At 34.6% G+C, this 25875-nt stretch overlaps 2 protein-coding genes across 4 annotated transcripts in view; both read right to left on the reverse strand.

Moving 5' to 3' along the window:
• Positions 1-238: 238 nt before the first annotated feature.
• On the reverse strand, positions 239-2889 carry LOC127063142 (sorting nexin-4-like). 2 transcript variants are annotated; one of them, XM_050992516.1, is made up of 10 exons: positions 2690-2889; positions 2236-2342; positions 1907-2123; positions 1721-1826; positions 1534-1643; positions 1323-1460; positions 958-1168; positions 717-849; positions 520-634; positions 239-408 (listed from the first exon to the last, which is right to left on the reverse strand). In XM_050992516.1, exons 1-10 carry the CDS (start codon positions 2765-2767, stop codon positions 358-360), a joined length of 1266 nt encoding a protein of 421 aa, XP_050848473.1. In that variant the 5' UTR covers positions 2768-2889; the 3' UTR covers positions 239-357. The 2 variants fall into 2 exon arrangements, with proteins under 2 accessions (XP_050848473.1, XP_050848474.1); XM_050992517.1 differs by lacking the exon at positions 2690-2889 and adding an exon at positions 2471-2521.
• A 4715-nt stretch (positions 2890-7604) lies between these two features.
• The window catches only part of LOC127063141 (doublesex- and mab-3-related transcription factor A2), a 35633-nt gene continuing 17362 nt past the window's right edge, over positions 7605-25875 (reverse strand). Inside the window, exons 3-6 of one of the 2 annotated variants that reach the window (XM_050992514.1) lie at positions 13475-13597; positions 11436-11710; positions 10549-10888; positions 7605-10254 (exon numbers count right to left, since the gene is read on the reverse strand). In XM_050992514.1, coding sequence (XP_050848471.1) covers positions 9929-10254; positions 10549-10888; positions 11436-11710; positions 13475-13597 — 1064 coding nt within the window. In that variant the 3' untranslated portion in view covers positions 7605-9928. The remainder of the gene's footprint in view (positions 10255-10548; positions 10889-11435; positions 11711-13474; positions 13598-25875) is intronic. The other variant, XM_050992515.1, reaches the window with a different exon arrangement.

The raw sequence follows: 25875 nt of genomic DNA on the forward strand, positions 1-25875 counted from the left end.
TTTTTTCGTTCGGCTAAATGCATATAAATACGAAATAACATTGTACCATAAATTTACCAACCCAAACGCGATGGTAATAGTATACATATATGCGTGTGTGCGTACAAAATAACGCGTGCGCACACACCCATACGGGATTAAATTAATGATAAAAAAATTCTTATATATCAATAATATTAATAAGCGTACAGTTCAGTGAATCCATAAATATAGAAATATATATGTGTGTGTGTATGTATATGTATAAATATATATATATATATATATATATATATATATATATACACATCGCACAAAAAATTGGAATGATTATTTTTTTCACATCGATTAGAAATCGCACCTTGAAATTATTTTTACTTACGGTATACTTTCCAGACATTCCTTAATATGCTGCCAAGTTTGGAGACTCTGTAATTAGTGGTAACAATAGTATTAAGTAATTAATACATAAATTTACAAATGAATATCATCAATTTTCTTTGATGTATACATAATATTTTATACAGATACAACTCTTACCTTTCTAGCTAGTTTAAATTGTAGAACACAATAAGCTGCCAACGTTTCTCTTAAATCGATGACCTTTTGATGTTGAAATCTTTCTATATCTACCATAGCCTTACTGGAAAAGGATCTGCACATATGTTTAATAATTATTATTTTATTCTATAAATTAAGAATCATAGAATGATAAAAGAAAATATATATGTATATACTTCAAATCTTCATCGACTTGTTTCACGATCTCATTCTGTTGTGTAATTCTATGCTCCAAACGAAGAATTTTTAACTCTCGTACTTCTTCGGTATCGACTGATCCAAAAAGTCTGGACATTAATCCTGCTTTTCCTGTACATTTTCCATGTGTATTATAATCATACATTCTCATAAGACACTAAAATGTTGTACGCTTTATATATATATATATACATATATTCACGATTTTATAAAATATACCTTGTATCACTCTATCTTTTTGCTCGCACGCAGCTATGAGTGCATCCTGAGCTTCATCTCTAGCTACCTGTAAAGCTTCTCTTCGTCTAACTACAGCTTGCAAAGCTGAAGCTCCAAAGAGCCATTCCTTCAATTGATCCGCTATCAGTTCTTCTTCTTCAAGTGTGGTATCAATTGTAGCTGCTAATGAATCCAAGTAATGGCCTGATTTCTAAGAAAATATGCTGTAATGCAGTGTGCTTACAATCATCTAATTATTTTTAATACATTTTCATATTGTAGGTGCATAACAGCATCTGTTTAAAAATTTTAACAGCCATACTTTAACAATAAGATATCATACATGTACATAAAATTATTATTACCTGTAAACCATCTCCCATTTCTTTCTCTATAGCACTCCATTCACTAAACACACGGCCATAATTAGCATGTAATTTATATAAACTATATTGCTTTTCCACAAGGCGAGCTCGTACTCTAAGAAGATTGCAGAGATTGTTCTAAAAAATATTATATACTTTTAGAAGTATTATATTTGATAAATTCGTAATATTTGAACTAATAAAGCTTTACCTGAAGTTCAATTCCATAATTCTTTAATGTTTCAAATCGTTTATCTGGTTTTCTTAAACGAACAGCTACACTGAGAGCTTTTAACTTGGACTCTGCTAAACGTAAATAACCTACAAGATAAAATCAGATTATACTTAACACCATGGCAAATAGAAAGATAATTTCAGTAAAGTAATTTGTTACTCACTTATCTCTTGAATATGTTCCCTCCAACCCTCCCTTTGTTGTAAAAATCCCATAAAGTGTTCATTTTGAGAAAGTACAGGATGAGATGCTACTCTTAGTAAGAAATTCTATGTATAATAAGAAAAATAACGAAATTTAATTAAGAAATAAAAAACAATAAAATTAGTTAGAATTATGAGTGCCATACCTCTAATCCTGCTCTTCGTCGGTCTACAAAATCTGGATCAAAAGTATCTGTTGTAACTTTCTGCCATGCGTATAATACCCTTTTCTCTGGCAATGGTGGTAAAACAATATATGGATATGCAATGTCTAAGTATGTTCTTAATAATTCAAAATCAGTATAACGTCTCCATAAAGAACTTGTAGTACTCAGAGCACCCTTGAAATTAGAATCTGTAACTCTGTAAAAGCATGCATCTTTTAACTTGCATTTTGCTTCAAAATCTTAACTACTATAATACATATTCTACAATACGTATGATTTTGTTGTCGAATAAATAACCTTATACATACTTGGTTTCAACAAGGTACACAGTATAGAATTCTCTTAAATTTAATGGTCCATTAGGTCGCTTTTCAGCTTCTATTATTGAAATTTCCATATGATCCAATAGGGAATCCTAAAATAACAGTTTCATATAAATAATTTTAATTTATATTATACAGTTAATTTCGTTCAATAGGAAAAAAAATTATATAATTAAATTATATAAAAATTAATCGAAAATAATACTTAATAATACTTAACAACTCAAAGTGTTTCACAATGAATATCTTTTAAAACTCCGTATAATCCGAAAGAAGTGACTACCAACAAAATCAATATCGTATATACATACACATTCAATAAACATAACACGTTTATACTTTATATGGAGCGAAGGGTAATGAACGTATTGATTTTACACATAGATTTGCTGGAATAAAATATAGCACGCACGTATACATGTTAAAAATATATGTGTACCTCTTTTGATGCCTCCGAAGTGCTCATATTTGCATTCGCCTCGTTACAATAATTACCGTTTTGAAAAACGTCTTCCATGACTCCGAACGTGAGATTTAACGGTTCGGTAAGATTGACGACTCGTCAAACAGCTTTCATATCACTCCGTTACAGACGCGGAATAGAGCGGGATATGAAGGGACACGTACATGCAGGCTGACCAAATGTCAAACTTCAAGGGAGCCAAACTTATACAATCTAAATCTTTAAACTGCAGGTAATAGATGGTACTGATATTATCACCATATTGTAATCAAATTTCTACCCGATAACTTGGTAATTTTTAATAATGTTAAAAAATTTTAATTAATAGAAGTAATAAATGTAAAAATTAAAATTTTTAATGGAATTGATTTTTAAAAAATATTTATGAAATATTCAAAATAATATTAAGAATAATTTAAATGAAATCGATTGCAATTATTTCTGTCTTTATTCTCGTTCAGAATGTTAGATGGCGGCACTGTCTTATAGATGATATTGGCATCTATACTCGGTCGGTAAATTATCCACGTACATGATAAGTTTTAAATATTTTTCCTGTTATTACAGACTATTAAACTAGCGCCACTTATGAATAAAAACCAAGTGCTTTACGTGATCAATCGGTAAGATTCTATGATATAAACAAATTATTTAAAAACAAAATAATTGTTCGGACTATTACAAAATTATATTGACAATTTGCTGTAAGTAATATCTTTTTAAAATTCACATCGAAGTTAGAATAAAATTAGATCCCTTTCTTTTTACAATAATCAATTAATTACAACGAAGAACGAACGAACGAAGTTCATCGTTTTCTTTGTAAAAAAAAGCTCTAATTCTAATGACGTGAACAATAAAAAAAAATAAGGAAATATGTTTGTGGCGGAGCAAAGTTTGCGCTAATTTACCCATCGATCTCCATTAGAAAAGCGGCTTAATTATAGTACAAGCTCCGCGCGAAAATTCCCTATTACTTCCTCGCTCCCGTTCCTTCTCTGGCAGAAAGTTCAGCTTCATAACCTTGGCGAGGAGAGATATAAATCTCGGGACTTTATCCGACCAACCTTTCTCTCCGCACCACGGCCATAATTTGAAAAACTTTCGACGGGACAAAAGTGAAGACTTTCCTTAAAAGTTTAAACTCTCTCTTCGTCGTCTTTGGGTTTAGACGCGGTGGTCTACCGGAGTGTTTGCCAGGGTGACACCCCGACAGTATTTCGTTCCCTTTGTCTCCCTTCCTATTACTTACATTACAATACCCGCTAGGACTGCCTCCATCATCTTTTTTTTTTCTTTCTCTTTATATCCTTTACTTATCGAGGAACAATACTACCTGACTATAAAGAACGGTTTAAATCATTAGAAAACATAGAAAATTTATCTTCTTTTTACACTCTCTTTAATTATCCAGTTTTATTATTTTCAAAAAAAAAAAGAAAGAAAGAAAAAAGATAACTGATTTAATTTAGTTCTATTGCGTCACAAGTACGTATACAAAATTATATCTCGGTACATATACATATACATATCCGTATACATACATACATAGATATTATTAATACGTGATGCGTAAAATGCATAATAAATAAACGACAAACGGAAAAGAGAAATAAACAAGAATGTGCGTCGAGGTAGAGTATAGAAAAAGGAAGATTGGGGGGTTGGTTTGGAGTGAGATACATAGGACAAATAAATGGAAAGATAGAGAAAGCAGGAAGGGACAGAGATATTCGTCAATTTAATTAATATTTCGTTTATATGTCGTTTCTCGCGCCTTCGCCTCCCCCATCTCACCCCATCAGCATCGCTACCAACACTATCACCGCACTCTCACACTCACCCTCAACGTGCATTCGTCTCGTTCAATACAATTATACTAGGATATAGAGAAGAGAAGAGAAGAGAAGAGATAGAGAAGAGAAGAGAAGAGAAGAGAAGAGAAGAGAAGAGAAGAGAAGAGAAGAGAAGAGAAGAGAAGAGAAGAGAAGAGAAGAGAAGAGAGAGAGAGAGAGAGAGAGAGAGAAAGAGAGAGAGAGAGAGTAATGCGGACACATCAATGAAACGGAGATTAGTAGGCGATTTGTGCATGAATACGTCGCATACACGCCTATGCCCGCGCGCGCTCTCTCTCGTACGGTTGTATGAGAAGGGTGATCGGGACAATACCGAATTGTCTGTATTTCAATTTAGCACGCCCATTGTTAGACATTAATATTATCGAGTTTGAAAATTGTTTCGCGTAATCCCTTTTCCGGGGGTTGAATAGTTTCATATATACATATATACACTAAACACACGGATCAACATAAAATAGATTGATTTTCCAACAGATTACCTTAATCGATCTAGTTTTTGATTCTTTCTCTTCTTTGTATTTACAATTTTTTATCTTCATAAAATAACGCCATTATTTGTAAATTGCTTAAGAATTTATTTTGCTCGATATTGTGATCATTATAATTTTATTCGGAATTCTTATGTTATGAATTCTCATAATTCGTGATATTAATTTCATTGTCATATTCTTTTTGAATAAACTAATTAAAATTTTATTTGTATTCTGAAATATAATTTTTTTACTTTAATATAAAGCATTTAATAATTTAAAAAAGAAAAAAAGAAATTTACCTACAATACATCAATACTTACAATAAAATTATTTCCATATTAATTCTCACTCTTTCAGAATAATAAAGACAATTATACATTTCGTTTTACATTATTATTCGCCAAAAGAAAACGAGATAAAAAGAAAAAGAAAATATTGTCGCTTTAATTTACATTAATTTCTAAGTTTAGGCAAAAAGGGTTTCTTTCTTATCTTAGAATGTATAAATCTCAATGTAATAGATAAAACGAAGATAGTCAATGATTCTACATCGATATACACGAAAGGACACGATTGTGTTGGCACGTACCTATCCACTATTTCAGTGAGAGAAAGTGAGACAGAAAAAGAGAGAAGAGAGAAAGAGAGAGAGAGAGAGAGAGAGAGAGAGAGAGAGAGAGAGAGAAAGAGAGAGAGAGAAAGGAGTCGGGGTTAGTGGAAGGGTAGATGGAAAATCCAATATAACCGCACATACGCTTATAGGGTCGATAGGAATATATTGGAGCGGATATTGAAATACTTGTTGGTAGTTTGAGTCGAGGGCGAGAAATGCCTTTCTCGATGCCACCTTGATTGCGCCATCGTGGAATTGGTCCGGGATATACAGAATTTGTCGTTAATGAATCGTACAGATTATATAAATCAATGATGAACTATTCTCTCTCTCTCTCTTTCTTATCGGAAAAGGTAAGACCAAGCTCGTTTCTCCTTACTTTCCACGCGTTCCGAATGACAATGAGAAAGCAAAAGAATGAGAAAAAGATAAAGGAAATAAAAGAAAGAAAGAAAGGAATCAAAGAGAACAGAATCATATTATAAGATCTCGATGAACGAATATATATATAATATCCTACTGTCGATATTATCCCATTATTTCGATTATTATTTATCATTTGTCAACTGATAATAATAATATCGAAATAATTAACTGAGCATTATCGAAAGTTTCAAGAATATTATATCACTAATATGATCGACCGATCATTTAGAGTAAGACTGAGAAAATGAGATAAATAAAGAAATATATAGTAAGAGAGAAAAATAAAAAAATAAGTAGTTTTAGACTTGTGTTGTTAAGAACGATGAAGAAAGAACGAACGTAGGCGTTGCTCTTAAGACGATTTGCATGGAAATCTTTTAGCGTTACGGCCAAAAGCAATATCTGGCAGATGCATCCAAACGTCTTTCGTTCTTGATGACAATACTTAGCTATATCTATCTATCTATCTATCTATCTATATATATATGTGTGTGTGTATGTATATAGAAACGGTATGGTAATGCTGGAACGTGTGTCGCTAATAGGTTCAGTCGATTATATTCCTCTGAGGCGAGACTATACCCGTTTTACTCTCGCGTTGAACGTTGTGGAGTAAAGTGAGAAAGGGAGTTAGAGAGAGAAAGAGAGAAAAAATAAAAGAAAGGAAAAAAGTGGTGGCGTAGCAACTGGAACCCACCCTTATTCTGTTCCTGGTTGCATGGTAGAAAAAGAAATTATGATACCGCATATACTACTTCAACGCTACATTATATATTAATTTTCGTTCCCTTCCTTTCTATTTCACCCTCTCACCCTCTCATTTTCTCATTCTCAACTTCTCTCTCTCTCTTTCTCTCTTTCTCTTACTCACTATTCTTTTGTCATATTAAAGCGGTTTTCTACACGGCATAAACTATTCACGGAAACTCGCGCGTAATTCGTCGCCGTTTGCTTGCACGAGGGTCGTTCAAAAAGTCACGTTCACGTGGCGTTCCTTATCGGCTAATTTCTCTCTCTCTTTCTCCCTCACTCCTCTCTCTTTCTTTCTCATTCTCTCTCTCTCTCTCTCTCTTTCTTTCTCATTCTCTCTCTCTCTCTCTCTCTCTCTTCCTGTTTCTTTCTATGCTTCGGAGACACGCACCTAAGTTATTCGAATTACGCGAACATTCTTTTCCCGTCATTCTGTGTTAACCTTTGAGCAAGTCGAGCTAAAAAGAAAAGGGAGACTATTGCATTTGAAAGAAAACGAATTTAAGAATTCTTTAAGAGGTACGCAGAGACGAATTATTCTTTTAATTTTTATATATTTACTTTTATAAAGAGAAAGAAGAATGAAAATTATGAAGATTTCATGTGAAAGAAAATGCCAAAAAGAAAGAAGGCAAAAATGAATAAAAAAGACAAAAATTAAAGAAGACAACTATGAAGGAGATAAAGAAAAATAAGAAAAAGAAACCGTACACTTACCTTATCGAAGATTATAACGAATTAAAGATTCGAAAAGAAAAAAAAAAGATCACTTACAACTCATTCATATTGAGTATCAATATCATGTTTATTCACTTTACTTCCGATCTATACATCCCTTTTTGCTGTTTTTTCTTTTTTTTTTCTTTTTTTTTTATTTCCCGTAACATATTTATTGGTAACTACAAAGTACGACGTGCGTTCGAGGCCGTATAGACGGAGAAGTATAATCTAAGTATATTGCAGATACATAATTATGGCGCCGCGCGTCTCGTCGTGAAACATGTATTATGTATGTATAACGAGTGTACATGGTCATCAACTTTTCATAATTTTTTTTTTTTACTGCATTTTTTCCATTTTTTTCAAGAATATTCGATAAACGTTTTGACGCCTTCTTCCTATTGCACTCTCTCTCTCTCTCTCTCTCTCTCTCTCTCTCTCTCTCTCTCTCTCTCCCTTCTTTTATCTTTTTTCTATTCTTAGCAATTTTATCGGATAGGAAGGGCGTTTAATTGATAGGTTACACGCAATACCTTGTAACTCGTTACTACGAGATCTCGGCCGAAATTCTAAGGATTAAGTACAGAAAAAAAATGAACGAATGATACACGTTATAACATTCTCGTCGTTCGAATGCTCAGACGCACTCTCTCTCTCTCTCTCTCTCTCTCTCTCTCTGTCTCTTTCTCTCTCTTTTTCTCTATTACTTTCATTCTCTTTCAAACGCGTACATATTATACATATACACACGGACACATGCATCAAACGTACGTAACACGTATACTGTTCGAACTTGTAGAACGTCGTACTACATGCGACAAATCGCAAAAATGAATCTAAAGATCGTCCTCGAAACAAAAATCAATCGGCAACACACGCTTATTATTATTTACAATTCTTCATTTCTGGCCCTATTAATATATCCAACATACGTACTTATTAAACTTTAATTTTACGAATATGCGTACTCGGTAACGTTCGCATTCTCTTTATACATGTATAAAGTATAATAATCTTTATAACGAACCGATCTATATGTATAATATAGTATTTCTCTTTCTCTTTCCCTCTCCCTCTCTCTCTCTCTCTCTCCTTCTCTCTCTCTCTCTCTCTCTCTCTCTCTCTCTCTCTCTCTCTCTCTCTCTCTCTCTCGATCGTCTTTGTTTAAGATGATCGAACGACGTTCAAGATGATCGTTTATTCTCGGAATATTTCGCATAACTCTTCACGATTTCACCGTGAACATTTTATTTCTTGAGTACGAAATAATTCATTCTCATAGAAATTATGGCGAGTTTGTGGGTAAGTGGGTGGACAGGAAGTTATAATATATCGCTTTACTCGGGTGGATTGTCATGTGCACATCCAGACGTAATCGTATCGGGTTCATTTGAAGATAATTCATTTTATGAACGGAATATATGTTCATCGAATCGTTGTTGTTATGCTAGATCAAAGAAAGCTCATTTTATTTAACAAAATTATTATTTCTAATTATGTTCTTTTAAGCGATAAGAAATAGGATCGTATAAAAGTCTTTTTCTCATATTTTTTTTGCAGCCGTTTGCGCGAGAAATAAAAATCTTTAAAAATAATAAATTTCTCTAGTGATCATTGTTAATAAAAATAAGATTTCTTTGACAAATGATCCTTTTGGAAAGAATTTTATCGGTTACTTGTCAAAGTATCTTATCGAAATTAACTAGTTCGCAACTGTTTCTGACATTGGTACGGATAAAACCGGCTTTCCTACGTGCAATTCTAATCCCTTTGATGTCGGGTGGAGATCTCCGTACGATTTAAAATCAGCTCGCCGTAAACAGGCAGTCGATTTTGTGCGCGCATTAGGTTCAGTGTCGCGGACAAATACGAAAGGGTGGTCACCCCTTCTTAGTCTTCATTCACGTCAAACCATGCGTCCCTTAAAATCTCTGTCTCTTACTGAATGCGAGTAACTTAATTTTAAAGTGCAACAAACGTGAATGGAAAATTCAAAGTAACTTCTTCATTTTCCGATATTACGTAAAGTACGTATCGTTTATAATATTATTGTGAAAATAAAAATATCATTCGGATGATAATAACGATGATTTATGTTTATCAGAAACTTGTGAGAAAAAAAATTAATTTTAATGGATAGGACGTGATTTTTCTAGAACCGCCATATTGGTATCGAGTCCGAGTAGGAAGAAAATTGAATGGAGAGAACGATAATATGTAATTCATTTACCGTTTAGCTTTTAAAATAACAGCTCTCCTTTTTGACTTTTATTAATAGCCTAGGTAGCTTGTGTTCTTCTCGGAGAAAATGGCGGCCGAAAGATATCCTCGACTACTGCAAATATGACCAAACAGTGGTCCTCTCTTGTTCAGGTCACTCGGAATAACTGGTCTTATCACTGGCGTCATCCGGTGATGTTTCTCGATAGGCATCACCTGTACCATTGGCGTGAAGACTTTGATTCGGTGGTTTTATCACGGTTGGAAGGTAACCAGTACCAGCGTAAGGTGCTGCGAGAAATCTATGTCTCGTTGATGGGATCGGTGTGGTACAGTAAGCACTGCGTGTCGTATAGCCTGCCGAAACTGATGCCGAAGCAGCTGCTGCTGAAGCCAAGGCACCCGCCAATGGTGAGAACGCTGACTTTGGTTGAAGATTATCCTCACAGACTAGCACTTCCATCGCTGATACCACATCACCTAGTGGTATACAATTTTACTTCATAGTTTCTTTTTTCTAATTTTTCTCGTTTAATTAGAAAGTTTTTCCATTATGATCTACATTTCATTGCTTTGACAGAAGCTTTATTCCAAATATATATTGATTTTGTAGAATTGATTGGATGATAAAGTTTACGATCGATTTAAGAAATATATTATTTACATGTATCGATTTAATAATTATATATCTAATAGGATAAGCTTTTATTTTGTTCTGAAAATAAAGAGTAAGACGAGAAAAAACGAAACTTACGTAAACATTTTAGAACTTACCTTTATATCGATGTAATAGGGCTTCCACATCGGCTCGACGTCGTCCAGGAAATACGCGAAGAAGAACATCGACTGGCGATCTTTGTTGTTGTTGTTGTTGTTGTTGTTGTTGTTGTTGCTGCTGTTGTTGCTGTTGGACTTGTATACCACAAGGTTGTTGAATATTTTGCATTTGCATTTGCATTTGAATTTCTCGTGGTTCGTGTACGTTTGGATGATGTTGATGTTGATAAATTGTGGGGGAACAGTACAAAGAACTGACCGCTGGTCCATAAAGTGGTGCATAAGTAGGAAAATGGACCGACGTTGCTGCGGCCTGAAGCATAGAATACGGATTTTCCTAAAAAAATTTATTGAAAATACTTAAAGGGAAGTTAATGAATAACAAACCAAGGTTATTTCAATTTATTTAACTAAACATTTTTGTTTAACTAAACATTTTATTAAAATATAGAAAAAGAATTTATGATTTGTAATTATAAATATTGTTCTTGAAGACAGATATCACTCCATACTTGATAATGTTGCTTACAAACGCTAAGAAATTTGTTAAAATCCTTGTAACATGCAATAATTTATATATAAATGATTTGTATACTATTGAAAGATTTTTTAATATCTAAGAAGGTTACACGAATTGTTTACCGATATACGATATTTGTAGGCAACATTATCAACTAAAAAATAGGATATCTACTTCTAGGCGCAACTTTTAATTACAAAAAATCAATAAATAAACATAATAAATTAATATTACTTCAAAATGTAAGTAATATTAAAAAGTAAGTAAAATAAATATATATATATATAAACGAATGAATGACATTAAAATAAATGATTCGTATTATTTTTGACATAATCAAATTTAAGAAATGTATTAAACTCACTGCTAGTGAGGCTAATGGCGGACTTGGTCTGGGTTGCACGAGATCGACCGCCTGTGGAGTTTGCTGTGTCTGTGGCGGACTTCCGCTTTTACGCAAGCTGAGGTTTTCCGGAGCTGGTGTACTTTCTCTTTGTGGTGTAAGTGCAGGCGTTAAGGGTGGTGTATGCGTGGGACTCGAAGAACCTGGCTCTGGACTTCCTTCCTCAGAATCGTTCAGACTATTTGTACGCATTCTTGCTATTTCGGCGTCTTGACTATCGACTGGGCTAGAAACAACTTTTAACGAGAAACACAAATGAGTTGGATTATTAACACTGAATGATATATAACGCATAATGCATATTAGACTTACATTATATTTGAAACAATTTATCATATTTCAAAAACAACAAACAATTATCTAAAAGAAGAATTTACCTAATGCACAGGATTTTTTTCTTAATCAAAAGATACAAGCACTTTTCAGATGATCAAATTAAATTGAACACAATGTGTATATATTTATTTTCAAAGATAATGGAAAATATACTATATATATATACAAATTGAAATAGTATATGATAAATGGATTGTATGATACACAAATTTGTCTCATAATCTAAAGAAATAAGTACACTTCAAATAACCAAATTAAATGAATAAATATTAAACACTTATTACGTCATAAAAATTAGACAATCATCACATAAATAATTGATGTGACTAGGTAATAACTCTCGAGGATAATTAAAAATACCGTTATAAAACGTCTATAAGAAATTGTAAAAATCCTTAGACTTCTTACACTCCAAATATTTCACTTTTTGTAAAAATGAATGTTTACAATAAAAAGGTTTCAATATCGACGAATATTAAAAATCATATTACAAAAATAAAAAAAAAAGAGAAAGAAAAACAAACTACAAAACCGTATCGGTTGATTGTAACGCGGGAACTATTTGAAGATATACTATTTCATAAAATACCTGAACAAAGACACGACTAGTCTGAACCCTTTTATACTTGTTCTTTTCTCAGCAACGACAAGGGGTAGAACGATCTTCAGAGACGAATAGGGAGTGTAATGGGAGTGCCAAGGTTTACCACGAAGGTGGGAACTCGAGAAAGAGGAGTAGCTCGACGGGATCTCCACTTGTTTGGAGAGAGGATTGCTACAGTATCAAGGGAATTTGCTATTGGAGGAGGTAGGCCGACGAGATTGGCGCAAACTCACGTACCCGCCAATCCTGCAGCCTCGTGAAGGCCGCGAGAATGGCAGAAACGAGTGTTGGTCCAGCGAACGTGTATGAGTATTTGAAGAACATTTGTGTGCTGATCGAATTGTGAAAACTTTACTTAGCTAGCATGGCGAGCTTTTCACTTCAAATTTTAACGGCATCTATCTGTCATATTTGCGGAATCAAAGGGCTTGACTCGAAAATAACGTGCCTGCGCTCTAAATTTCTTTCATTCTATTCTCCCTCTTTGTTTGTATGATGTTGCAAATTTATTGCATCGTTGATCATATTTACATTACCAGGATAATTAAAAGATTATATTGCACAACTTCATTTCATTGTATTCCATTTATATAAATGAATTTATATATTAAATTTTTACGACTCTAATTATAAACGAACGTATAGCATACTATTTGCACATCATATAAACAATTAAAGGATTATATTAAAAAATTTTATGTAGCTTTATGAAAGAGTCTATTGAATTTTTATAACGCTAAGATGCACATTTATTATATTATGCTTGATGTTTAGAATTTATTGCGTTCTTGAACGTACAGACGTCATTCTGACAGTAAATAAGATAATATTGCAGAACTTCATTTAGTGAGCCAGTCTGCTAAATTTTTATAATTCCAATTAAAAATCGTACATATATCATGAATCAGCTACATAAATATTTATATAGAACATTATTCACGATTACAGAGAATTAAACCGTTGTGAAGTAAATCGATTAAATAAAATATCAAAGAAATATTTTTACGATATCTTCATTTACGATAACAACGAAAAAAGATCACAGATACAAGCCTCTTACCAAGTGGATGATTGGCACGAAGCTCGCCACCTGAATCTGATTCACGATCATCTTCGTTTCCCGTATCATCCCCGGCTAATATCGTTCCTTTGGTATGATCGGAAAGTCTCGTTCTCTTCGAGCCTGAAAAGAAATATTTTGATTGGCTATTTTTATAGTTTTCTCCAATTAAGCTCGTTCTAACCCAAAAGCCAGTAATGAACACGAGAATCAAACCTCTATTAACTAATTCTTTTTTATACATCTAAACAAATATTAATATAACATGAAATTTACAGTAAATTGAACTAAGTACAATTACTTAATAAACAAATACTTAACGAACATTAATCATCAGATATGAGTTAACACTTAATTTTGTAACGAGAAAAGTAAAATAAGATTTAAGAAATACAGATATATGATATGACACGATAACGATTGAATTTAGTGTCATTATTATATAAAAGGAAAAATGTTTACACACATTTCCTTTCTCGATCAGTTGGTCAAGTTTAGATAGCAAAATTAAAAATGTATGAAACGTATTATTAATAATTCATCTAAATATTTCATCTAAAGAGTAACATTCTCTCCCTTTATTTCTCCTTATCTCCTTCAATATGTTCTTTAAGGAGCCCGTTATTCTAAGCATTACCCACTCGAAGGTACATCCTAAGCGTGGGGAGGACACTCTAGTTAAGAAGCTATACCATATTCCGTTTCTATAACACCACTTGAAAGTTAGACGCAACGCCACTCGTAGGAAACTCATTGAGCGACTGCTCAATACGATAATCGCATAATGCTTATTCTCGGCTACTAATATCTTACTCTAATGATTAGTACAAGAGAGAGAGAGAGAAAGAGAAAAAGTTTAGATAATAGAGATTTTACCATAAGTGATCATTTTGAACTCAAGTTATATATATTATATATAAGACATTGTTACAATAAATCGTAATTATATACATATGTATTATAATTCATGATATTAACAAAAGTAATATAAACAAATTAATACAGGCACAGTAAAGTCAGTATTCATACGTTGATAAGAACTAATCACCCTATATACCATTCATATCTATCCCTGACTCTATAAATTAACCCCACGTAAGTTCCACCCTTTTGTCCATTCGAACAGAGACAAAAGACTGAACGCTTAGCTTTGTTACTCCCTATAATTCTAAACCTCTCTTTACAATCCATTCACAATAAGAAACGAAAAAAGCAACTTGTAATAAACCGTGATTTGCGAAATAAAGTACACACAAAAGTGCATAAAGTAATAAAAACATATTGCTTATATAAAATCGATTAAACTATTGAATTTTATGACATACGTCGTAGATTAATCATAGATAAATATATATGTATACTGTCTATAATTACACATTAAATTAAATTATATATATATATATATATATATATATATATATATATAATACGATAAGGAAATGTTATGCTATCGTTCGTAGGTAAAATGTTGAGAAGCACTTATGCCTGGAGCAACCAAGAGAAGAGGTTAGAGGGTGAGTTAGAGAGAGAGAGAGAGAGAGAGAGAGAGAGAGAGAGAGAGAAAGTTGGCTAAGACTCTAGCTACATTTCATCCCACCCTTGGAACGCACTCTCGTACTAATAAACGGACGGTTAAACTTTTTAACGAGCGGTCAGTCGAGCTACGTTTCCACCACCTACCACAGAGAAAGCCGAGTCTTTCAGGCATTACCATATATAAACTCAATGGTCGTGCACGTGCACAAGAGGGCCGAACGAGTTCGATATTATAGCTTTATTCGCAATCGTTCTGTCCTCTCTCCCTCTCTCTATCTTTCTCTCTCTCTCGCGCTTCCTCATTTACATTGTTGGTAAGTTCAGGAAGCACCTCAACTCTGCTAGTCTATAGCAATTATTTTTAACAAACCAACCCTTGATAATCCTTGATGATGATGACTATACTGTGCTCTCTCGATTTATTAATACACAGACGATCCTTGTTGGTTAATCCTCAAATGGATGCTGGATACCATAGTGCAGCGATTAGTCTTTCGAAATTGGTTCGTCCCTTGATATTTTTTTATTTAAGTATTCCTTTTCAGAGGAAATACAAGGTTCTTTTTCTTTACTAATATCATTTAATTTATATTTAATGTTATATTTAAAATACAGTTATGTATATGTAATTTAATAATGAAGTTCAAATGTACAGAGATAATTAACGAAAGTTGATAGTTAAATCATTCTGCATATTCGCAAGTATTATTATGATAAAAATTTTCTAAACGATCATTTATTATTGTTCTTATCCGCAGTTAAAATATTAAAATCATCTAATTATGTATTAAAGTTTGCTCAATAAATTTGCCGAACGATTTATAGTATTGACATTCAAGATACCTACTTTCAATATAGAATCTCATTCGATTTATGACACTTCGATAAATTCACAGTGACTCGGCTCGGAAGTTTATCGCATTAACCGTTAAATTCCAAGCGAGGAAAATTCCACCGTCCCTGTTTTTCTCTCTCTCTCCCTCTCTCCCTCTAGTTCTCTAGGAAAATGATTTCCACGTTTCCTATCGTGTGCCAGCATTCAGATAATGATATTAATAATAATAATTGATATCCTCTCAACGTCAAAGGAAAGGAATGCAATATCGAGGCGTAAATGTAGCTTCTGTATTTGAGACACACACAGACATACATACATATACACAAATACGTATATGTATGTATTAAGAAGAGAAGAGAATCATTTCGAAGCAGTGTACTGTGTATCCGTCCATTCTGTGCTCGCGTGCGCGTGAAATTTCAACGCGGACGAATGCATAACCCGTCGTGCCTGCGGAATTATATGCATTACGAAGCTCTTATTAAAATGTCGTCCTCGTAGCCGACACTGCCGTATTCCGAGGGTAACATAGAAGAATAAACCCCCTTCCTGTCTCACTCATGTATATACAGTACTTATGTAAGTATATATACATAATACGCTGGTAGATAGGGTCCCGAACCCTATTCACACAGGAATTACGATACGTTTGCTACCAAGTATGGCGTACGCACTTAATGCAGAGATAATGAAGTATACTGATCAATTAATCAGGGAATAGATTAGTGGCAAATATTTTGTTAAATCCTAAAGATGAATTGTTGTACAAATTTTATTTGAACTTTGCGGTAATATAATACTATCAACATTTCTTATTACGTTTTTAACTATAGATACACATATACAGGATATATTATTTTAATTTTGCTTTCGATATGAAAAAGTATCAGAGGAGAACTACTATTGTTATTATCTTCTTTTAAAACGAACTCTTTGCGTGTCATCATATGTATTCCTTTGAAACGAATGATTTATATATATACACAACACACTTATGAAAGAACGAAGAGTGAATGACTCGCCCTTTCAAATTTTGGTCTCTTGAGAATTTTCGAAAGAGAAAAGATCATCGGTAGGAGGTAGCAAAGCTTTCTTCTCACGCGAAAAGGTTAAATGCTTGGGTATTAGGAAATCGAAGCGACTGATATGCCTGCCCTATGCTTTTTTTAATTCTTTTTGAATCTTTTTCTCTCGTTTTTTTTATACGAATGTATATGTGTATATGTGTGTATAGAGTATGTATATATAAAAGGATCATCCTCCTCATCGCCCTCTCAAACGTCTAGCCGTACCTGAAGAAAAAGCGAGCCATTATACAACGGGGCTTGCCCTTCGGTGAGGGCCAACGCAACGTATCATAAAAGGGAGCACATTATAGTAGTGAACACGAGTGTTTTTCGTCTTTCATTTCGGAAACGGTATTCCTCTTGTATTTCGAGAAGGGTTCGTGCAATTTTACTCTGATCTGATTCCCTCGGGCATATGCGAAAGAAAGAAATTTAACTTTTATCGGTCTTCTTTCTTTAAATTTCTTTCGTTCTTTTTCTTTCTTTCTTTTTTTCTTTCTTTCTCTCTTTCTCTTTTCAAACAAACAAAGATAACATTTTTTTAATAGGAAAAAGAAAAAGTACAAAAATGATGATTAATTTTTTAATTTTATTCGTACTATTGAACGTATATATTAACAAATATTATTGATTATGCTTGAGAAATGAGTGAAACTTGATGGGAAAACGAATTTACTTTCCGATCGGGTGGATAAGCCGAAGCGTGGACGTATAATAAAGGCACTTCTAAACTCCGAATTTCGTTTGTATAAGAGGGAGAAACAGAGAGGAAGACAGGGGGATGGATAGGTATAGTAGATAGAGCGACAGAGAAATAAACGAAAGGCACGAAAGCGAAGCAATTGACACGAGCGACGAATGAAAATGCGTGCGAATGACGACATCGGCATGGGGTGGATGACGAGTGTCAACGAAGAAGAGTATAAGGTACGCTCGTGTTCTGCGATAAAAGAGAGACAGAGACAGAGAGAGGGAGGGAGAGAGAGAGAGAGAGAGAGAGCGAGAGAGAAGAGAGGGAGGAGGGATTGAAAGGGAGGATGGTTGAAAGATCAGGTGATCGTGAGAGATACGAAGAGTAGCTAGATGGAGAATTATAAATCGATCTCGTCATTTTATTCTTTTTTTTTATTCTTATTATTTTTCTTTATATATATATATATATATATATATATATATATATATATATATATTCCTTTCGTTCTTTTTTCTTTGTCTGGCAATCAATTCGATTCGTTCCAACTTCTTTTACTCTTCTGTAATTTATTTCCAACGAAGAAAAGCAACGAAGGTGCAGTGAGGGTAGGTGGCGATACAAGTGGAAGTAGTAGAATAGAAATAGAGGCAATAGAAAAGTGCCTTTGTTAGGATATCTTAATTCAAGTGTGTACTCCAACTACCGACTAGGCATGGTCCTTTCCTTCGCATAATTTCTCCAAGAATTAGAATCTTCCAAGAGAGTTTTTGTTTAACGACGAGGAAGAAAAAGAGAAATTTTTTTACAAGAAATTAAGAAAACCCAACGATTAATTTGAAACTACTTTAGACTCGCTTCAGTTAATTAATCTTTTACGGTGATTGAATTTATTTATTTTTTCTTTTTCTTCAAACTCTCAACGACTTCAATATAAATGACAAAGTATCTGCGATCTTACAGCACGATGTAAATGGATAAAACTTGAAGTAAAGAGTTTTTTGTCGAAATTCTTTGATGTTTAATCCGACCTTTCGCAGGATCGTTCATTATATAGCAAAATCTAAACTATGTAAGAACTTCACAAGAAACTTCAACTTGGAACTTTTCAATTAGCATTTAAATAGAAAATGAACAAGTACAAAAAACAGTGCATACAAGTTTCGAATTTCAACATTTATAAGTACATATTTTTTGAACGCCTAATATCTTATCAATACATTGAAGCGAAAGAGATTAAAGATAGAATACCATTTCGGAAGACAATGGGTTAACTATGGTGTATTCAAGTCTAAAGTAACAACGAGTAAACGGGTATTAAGAGGAGAATAATCATAGAGCCTAAGATAAATAGAAATAGATAGATAGATAGATAGATAGATAGATAGATAGATAGATAGATAGATAGATAGATAGATAGAGAGAGAGAGAGAGAGAGAGAGAGAGAGAGAGAGAGAGAGAGAGAAATCAGATCGTGTAGCTCATTCTCTCTTACTCTTGATCGATGACAGCGGCATACTCGAAACAGACATATAGGCAAGAGAAGGAGGACATAGAGATATAGTTAGGAAGGACGATCGACGCACTCAGGTGTGTTATACTATGGTTGTACGTAGAAACACGCGCAACACACACACACATATACATTGAAGTACTCGAGGTTCCGTCGGAGCTTGCGTGTCGTTGTGGGTCTACGCCCTAACTTGCGGCATTGCGCATCACCGTACGGTGGTGGAGACAGACGCGGACAATGGAATCATGCGAGTACAATGCCGAATAATTTAGAATGGCATATAGATATCGGGTGCTCTCCAGCCTACGATGGAACTGCATAATAGAGGATAGGAGTAATAGGACACAGCCTGCGGGGTAACTGTGGAGGACACGAAACATCTCTATAAATTAGCCTAAGCCAAGCTTACAATAAGACTAAGCAAGCACGCATAACCACACTCCACAACGATATTCGACTCTCTCTCTCTCTCTCTCTCTCAATCTTCTTTCTTCGCGTATACTCTATCCTTCTTTCTACTTTTCTCCCTCTCGTTTCTTTCTTTCTTCCATTCTTTCTTTTTTACGCCTACCCCAACCCGCTGTTTCGAACCCTTGGAGCGAGGGAGTAATTTGAAATTAATAAATACACTTTCGAGCTGCCTTTCGGAGTTATTACATCCGTGGAACTATGACGGTAAATTCAAAATCGAATTTGACACGTATAAATATTTACGAAATTATACGGAGTTTGTGAACAGAAAAATCTCGAATCTACTTCGAAAGAGATGGAAAAACGATTTGGATTTTTACATCGGAAAAATACAATAAGGATTTATACCTAAATTCAGCGTTCTCTTATATTCGGAAATCGACGGTGAGCGAACTAAACGGCGACAGCTGCAGAAAATCGTCGGCAATTTTTGTTCAACTCTTCGCCCATCACCGACTAGTCTCCACCCACTGACATAAAATCTTGCAGAAGGATTATCATAAGAAAGGGTCTCCGATCGATTCGATTCGCGTTATCAATCTCTTTTCCCTTCTTCCTACCTTACTTACGACTCGCTTTGTGTTCTATAGAAATAATACGACATAGAAAACTCGTTCATATCTATATCATATTCTTCTTATTTTTGAATATTTTCATAATTTTTACTTTCACAAAAATTCAAACCTAATCGAAATCGTATTTGTCAAATAATTAGCCTAATTTGATAAGGTTAAATATGTCGAAAATTGACCCTTCGGATATAAACGGGATAATAGGTGACAGTAGCCGTGTCACTTCACAGGAATCATATGACTTCACGATCACACGGACTTGACGTATGGATACAGAGGACCAAGGGTTGCGTGCGCTTAAGGGCTACAGAAGACATGGGGATAGTGAATCATCTCGAACCTATTATCCTAAAGGGTCGTGAAGCATCACTGGTAGCGAAAAATCTTAACTGTCTAACCCTCCAGTTTATCGATTTCCCATCGAAATCTTTATTCGATTTTGTTTTACTATATAATATCGAGAGAAACAATTTTTCATTTATTTTGTAAATACAATTTAAACATCGTTAATATCATATAAATAATTTACTGAAAACCGAAATCTTGAATAATTGTGTTTTACTAAAAGAGTAAAAGACAAGGATGAATAACAAAACAAAAAAAAAAAGAGATGAAAGAACGAAGTTGCAGGTAATCCGATAATATTTCAGTAACTCGAAACGATCCCGGAAAAATAGGTTCTTCTTCGCACGAATCTAAATCATCTCTCCAGGTACCTGCGAGTTTTTCAAAATTTCTTTCATGGATACAAGAAAAGTACACAAGGGTCTTTTTTTCGGATTAAACCGCGTGTAAAACCGTGATTCAAATCGGGCATTTAATACTATTTCGATCGACACCTAGACTAAACTTTTCGTCAAACAATTTTATTTTGAAGATCCGTCGGAAGATTTCCGGTCTATGATATGAAAATATCATGTTGTGGAAAGAAGTAAGGATCTAAAATTTATATAAATTGTAATGTAGTGTAGACTTTCGAATTTTGTAGTTAAAAAGAAAATTATTATAAGATTGCAGAGATTTGTGTACTTATATGTTATCTAATATTTTGCAATTTAATTGCATCCTTCAAAAAATCTTAGGAATATCTCGAAAAAGAAAAAAATTCAAACGATATATCCCGTTTTTATATAAATCCTGGGCTACACTACGACGCATTCTCATAGTTCATATTGTAGGATCTTGATCGAGGATCGCACATTTATACATACGTCATAGCAAATTGGATTGACAAAAGTGTATCACGTCTATTGTAAACGGTGTGTTCGATCGGCGAGGGAGCACCAAAAATGCTCTCGACGTAACCTGATCCGATAATATAAACGTCCAGAATATCTCGTGAACGAGAAGAATGATCGAGGTTGAAGTATGGGCGTTACGAAAACGATACCAGCCGAGAACCAGCCAAGTTTCCGCATCATTAGAGACAATATCTATATAATTCCAAGGTACTCAGAGGGATTCTGAGGTTACGAACCAAACTGGTAATTATCGGCAGCTGTGTCGAAGTACCATAATTGGAGTAGGATTCAAAACCAAAGGAAGAAAACTTCTTCTTCTTCTTTTATAAAGGACATAGCGTTTAACCACCGACTAAAACGTTTTATCTCGTTTGTCCCACGTGTTTTTCTCGATATATAAAACGTAATCCATTTGAACGATTATATAGACTATTGATACGAGATCGTTTGTAGATGTAAAAGAACGATGAATGTCTGAATCAATTAAAAATAAAAGTAAAGACTAAGTTCTACTCTGAAGAATTAATAGAAAAGATTCGATCCATTTCATAATTAGTACTTTTTAGTAAGATTTAATAATAAATAATCGTTTTTAAAAATGTTAAACAAAATGAACGATCCTACTAATTTCTTACCAAGAGATTTCTCATTATATCGTTATAATTAAATGGAATTACCATGTGTATATTATCTAAAAGTCAGTATTCAAGTGAAACTTTCCAAACTCACAGATTTTTGTTAATTTGACTTTCACGTCGATGTGTACGTCGACAACTCGCGTTCTCTTTTTTCGTGAGCGGGCTACCTCGAGTACGTAAAAATTCGTGTAGCTTTAGAAACGAAACGACGACTCTCGAATCTCACGTGAATTACTAAACTCCGTTTCTCCGCGCATTAATTATACCTCGTTCGCAAAAAGTGTTCGTATCGAGCGTACATAACGATCGTTCTCTCTTTCTCTCCCTTTCTCTCTCTCTCTCTCTCTCTCTCTCTCTCTCTCTCTCTCTCTCTCTCTTCCACTCTTTATGTGTTTCTCTCATCGATTCGAGCTCGGCTACGACGTCGTTGCTACGGACAGTGCAACTCTACGTCTATGTCTGTATTTACAAGCAACAGAGCGGAAATCGCTGCAACAGAGCGTTGCATTCAAAACGGAAAGCCGAAGCTTTAAAGCAGTCCTGATGATGGTTGTGTTCGTGTTAGCACAACACAAAAGCCTCTCATTATCACGTATCGATAAGCCTGCAAAATAGCAGCTGGCCGATCTCTTCTTGCTGATGTCGAAAAAATCAAGGATTACGCGAAAGAAGGAAAAGGAGAAAGAGAAATCAGAGGCGGAAAACGGAAATTCCATATTCGCGAAGAAAGAAAGAAGGAAAGGGAGAAAGAAAAATCGAAGGAAATGAAGAGGAAGAAGAAGAAAGAGAGAAAGAAAGAAGGAAAGAAAGATCAAGCGAGAGAGAGGGAGAGAGAGAGAGAGAGAGAGAACAAGCGAGAGAAAAAAACGTTGAGATCCTTGAAGCCAGCAACGACAGCAACAGCGAGCAACAGCCCGATCAGTCATTAAATCGACGCGATTCCCTTTTGTTTGTTGGGCGACAGTGCGCGCGGATCGGTCGTAGTGGGAGTTTACGATCTGGAGTAGGGGTTAGCGAATCTGGTTGAAGAGTGGGGGGAGAGAGCGAGAGAGAGAGAGAGAGAGAGAGAGAGAAAGAGGGGAGTGATGAGGAGAGGGGAAGGAAAGTGCAGACATTGCTGTGTTTTCGTTATTGTGCGGCCAAAAAGGGTGAAAACGAGCGGGGGGTGGTCCACGAGCTGGCTAGGGTAGCATCAAGGGGGTGGGAGTGAGACAGAATCACAGAGAATGAGAGAGTGAGAGAGAAAGAATGAAGAAGAAAAAGAAGAGAAATGTGCGGGGAGGGAAGAGAGCGATCGGGCGTAACGTTTTTAATTGTTTCGCACCCAGCCGCCTTTTGTTTCGGCGTTTATGCCTCGTAAACGTTTGCCGAGAGCACTAGGAGGGATCGCGGGACGGCAGAAGGGCAGAAGTCGCCCTTCCGCCTTTTCCTTCCATTTTTCGATTTATGTATATATGTATATATGTATTTATGTATGTTTGAGGAAAAGAGAAGCGAACATGTACCTATGCATTCGCGCGTTTTCGCTTCCCAAGCTTGAGTGATTACGTCGCGAATTTTACAAAACCTCAAACTCGATGAGAGTCGAGATACGTAGTGCATATAAATATGTATATGCGTGTATACGTGTATGAGTTTATCTTGAAAGTAATGAGAACGACGTTGCGAACGATTTTAATATTTTTTACAGTTTTATTCCTCAAATTTGTGTTTCGTTCGCTAATAATATGTTGCAAAAGTTTTGATTTCTTAAAAGTAATTTTGAAGAAGCTTGGAATATGAAATTTTTTATTCCAATGATACCGTACCTTATACTTAATCTCTTTCGATTACTTCTCGTTATACGATACGTATCAAATGAAACAGTCACTTTTAACGGAAAGAAAAATGCGAGGATGAGAAGCCCGTGGTAAACGGAGCATCCTTATTTCGATAGCTCTTCTTTTTTCTTCTCCGTAGATTTCATATGGCTTTCTTGGAGTTTGCTGTATATGTATCTACGTATATGTACATTTTTCGATTCTTTGGAACTCTACAAGTCAACGAAGTTTTCACAATTTACTTAACATTTTTTCGAAATGTAACCATTAAGAAAAGAAGTCTAATGCATTAAAATTGTAAAAGGAAATGTAGAGAGGGAGAGAGAGAAAGAAAAAGAAAAAGGACTGATACTTTTTTCCAACACTTGAGACGATATCTCAGCGTTGACTTTGAATTTATAAAAAAGGGATCAGACTGGTAAGAACATAGCCAGACCTTGCTCTTCAAGTTCCGCGCGTGATGTACTGGTAGAAAACGGTACTTCTGGTCCATCAATTTATAGTACTCGAGCGTGCATTGGCTCATCATCCTGGACTGCCTTCACATAGAAAAGGAGTGTTCCAGATATAGAAAGACTTGAATAGACGTGCTACCCCCTATGCATACTTCGATCGCAGCCACCAACTCCCACCCCCTTGCGACCTATTATGCTTTCGAGATCTGACAATCACAGAATTCCGTATCGAGTGCTGTTTTCTCTCCTATCACATTGACACAGGCGCGCGCGACTAGCACCCAGTACTCAGTCGATAATAATGTGAACGATCGCCGAAGCATGGACGTCGATCGCCACCTACGTCTCCGCGTTAACGCGTTAACTACGTATAGAGAAGAGCATATGCGTATACGTGTATGTATCCGTGTACGTATGTGGACCAACATTTCGATGATAATAACACCGCACTCGAATATCACCGGAGTAATATTCGATATTCGAATAGAATAATAATTTATTATAGGAGCGCGTGCGCACGCTCCAACCATCCCTTCTCTACTATTAACCCCTCTCTAACCCTTGTTTTCAGCCGTCGCTATTGTTTGAATAAATCGCATGAATTCGTTGAGCTATGTATTTATTTGCATTCAACCGAAATACGTAGGTATGTAAGTACATGCGTATAGCGAAAAATTCAGAAATTTGCGTGTAACTTTATTTCACAATTACGTGATAATTAAAATCATTATTTTGTCTAAATTTTATTGAAATTAATTTTCCAATTATGACTAAACTATCTCGTTACAAAATTAATTAATTAATAAGTTAAGTAATTCATATCCAAACATTAATGTTTGCTAAATTTAAGTAATGCTTACAATTAGTATAACATAGTTTATTCTAGTCCAAATTATAATATAGGTTTTATATTATATCATTTTTTTTATACAAAAAGTTGAATCATATATCGTTTATTATACAATTGTCGCTTTCAGTCATACTTACATATGAACACTGTATGTTTTACATCTTGTAATAATTATCACATAAAAGTTAAACGTAACAGTACAAACAACGAATAAAATAATGAAAAGAAAGCCAATAAAGGAAAGAAAGAAAGAGAGAGAGAAAATTTTGAAGAATTTCAAGCAAAATTTCTATTCGATTATTCAAGAAGAAGTGTATCTTCGTTTCTTTCTTTCGGAAAGAGACGATCTTACTGTGTGCGAGCGCGCACCTACTCGCGGACTCGCATTCAAAGACGAAACAAAGAACCAGAGTGCGCTCTGGTTTCGTTAACAATACACTCTGAATAAGAACCAAAGCGTAGGACTATAAAAATATGTTCGTAGCTCTCGAGGCTTTTTCAAAAGAGAAGCCACGCGTCTGAGAGTACGTTCGAAAGCGTGCAAAGGGCAAAGAAAGATTTTATTATGTGATCAGCCATTGAATAGAAACGATCCAAACGTTTCATGAATCGTACCTTACGATTATATCGGTATATACGTGTCTACATTCTCTTAATATATTTATATAATATGTATTAAACATACACATATTTAAATCGTAATTACCGG

This window comes from Vespula vulgaris, chromosome 4 (assembly GCF_905475345.1).
Source record: "Vespula vulgaris chromosome 4, iyVesVulg1.1, whole genome shotgun sequence".
In the NCBI taxonomy this organism is placed as follows: domain Eukaryota; kingdom Metazoa; phylum Arthropoda; class Insecta; order Hymenoptera; family Vespidae; genus Vespula; species Vespula vulgaris.

Excerpts from the sequence above, each read along its gene's own strand:
- LOC127063142 (XM_050992516.1), bottom strand. The coding sequence starts at position 2,767 with ATGGAAGACGTTTTTCAAAACGGTAATTATTGTAACGAGGCGAATGCA. Across the intron at positions 1,461-1,533 it reads ATTATGGAATTGAACTTCAG|AACAATCTCTGCAATCTTCT; the intron begins GTAAAGCTTTAT and ends AATATTTTTTAG. Across the intron at positions 1,169-1,322 it reads AAATGGGAGATGGTTTACAG|AAATCAGGCCATTACTTGGA; the intron begins GTAATAATAATT and ends ATATTTTCTTAG.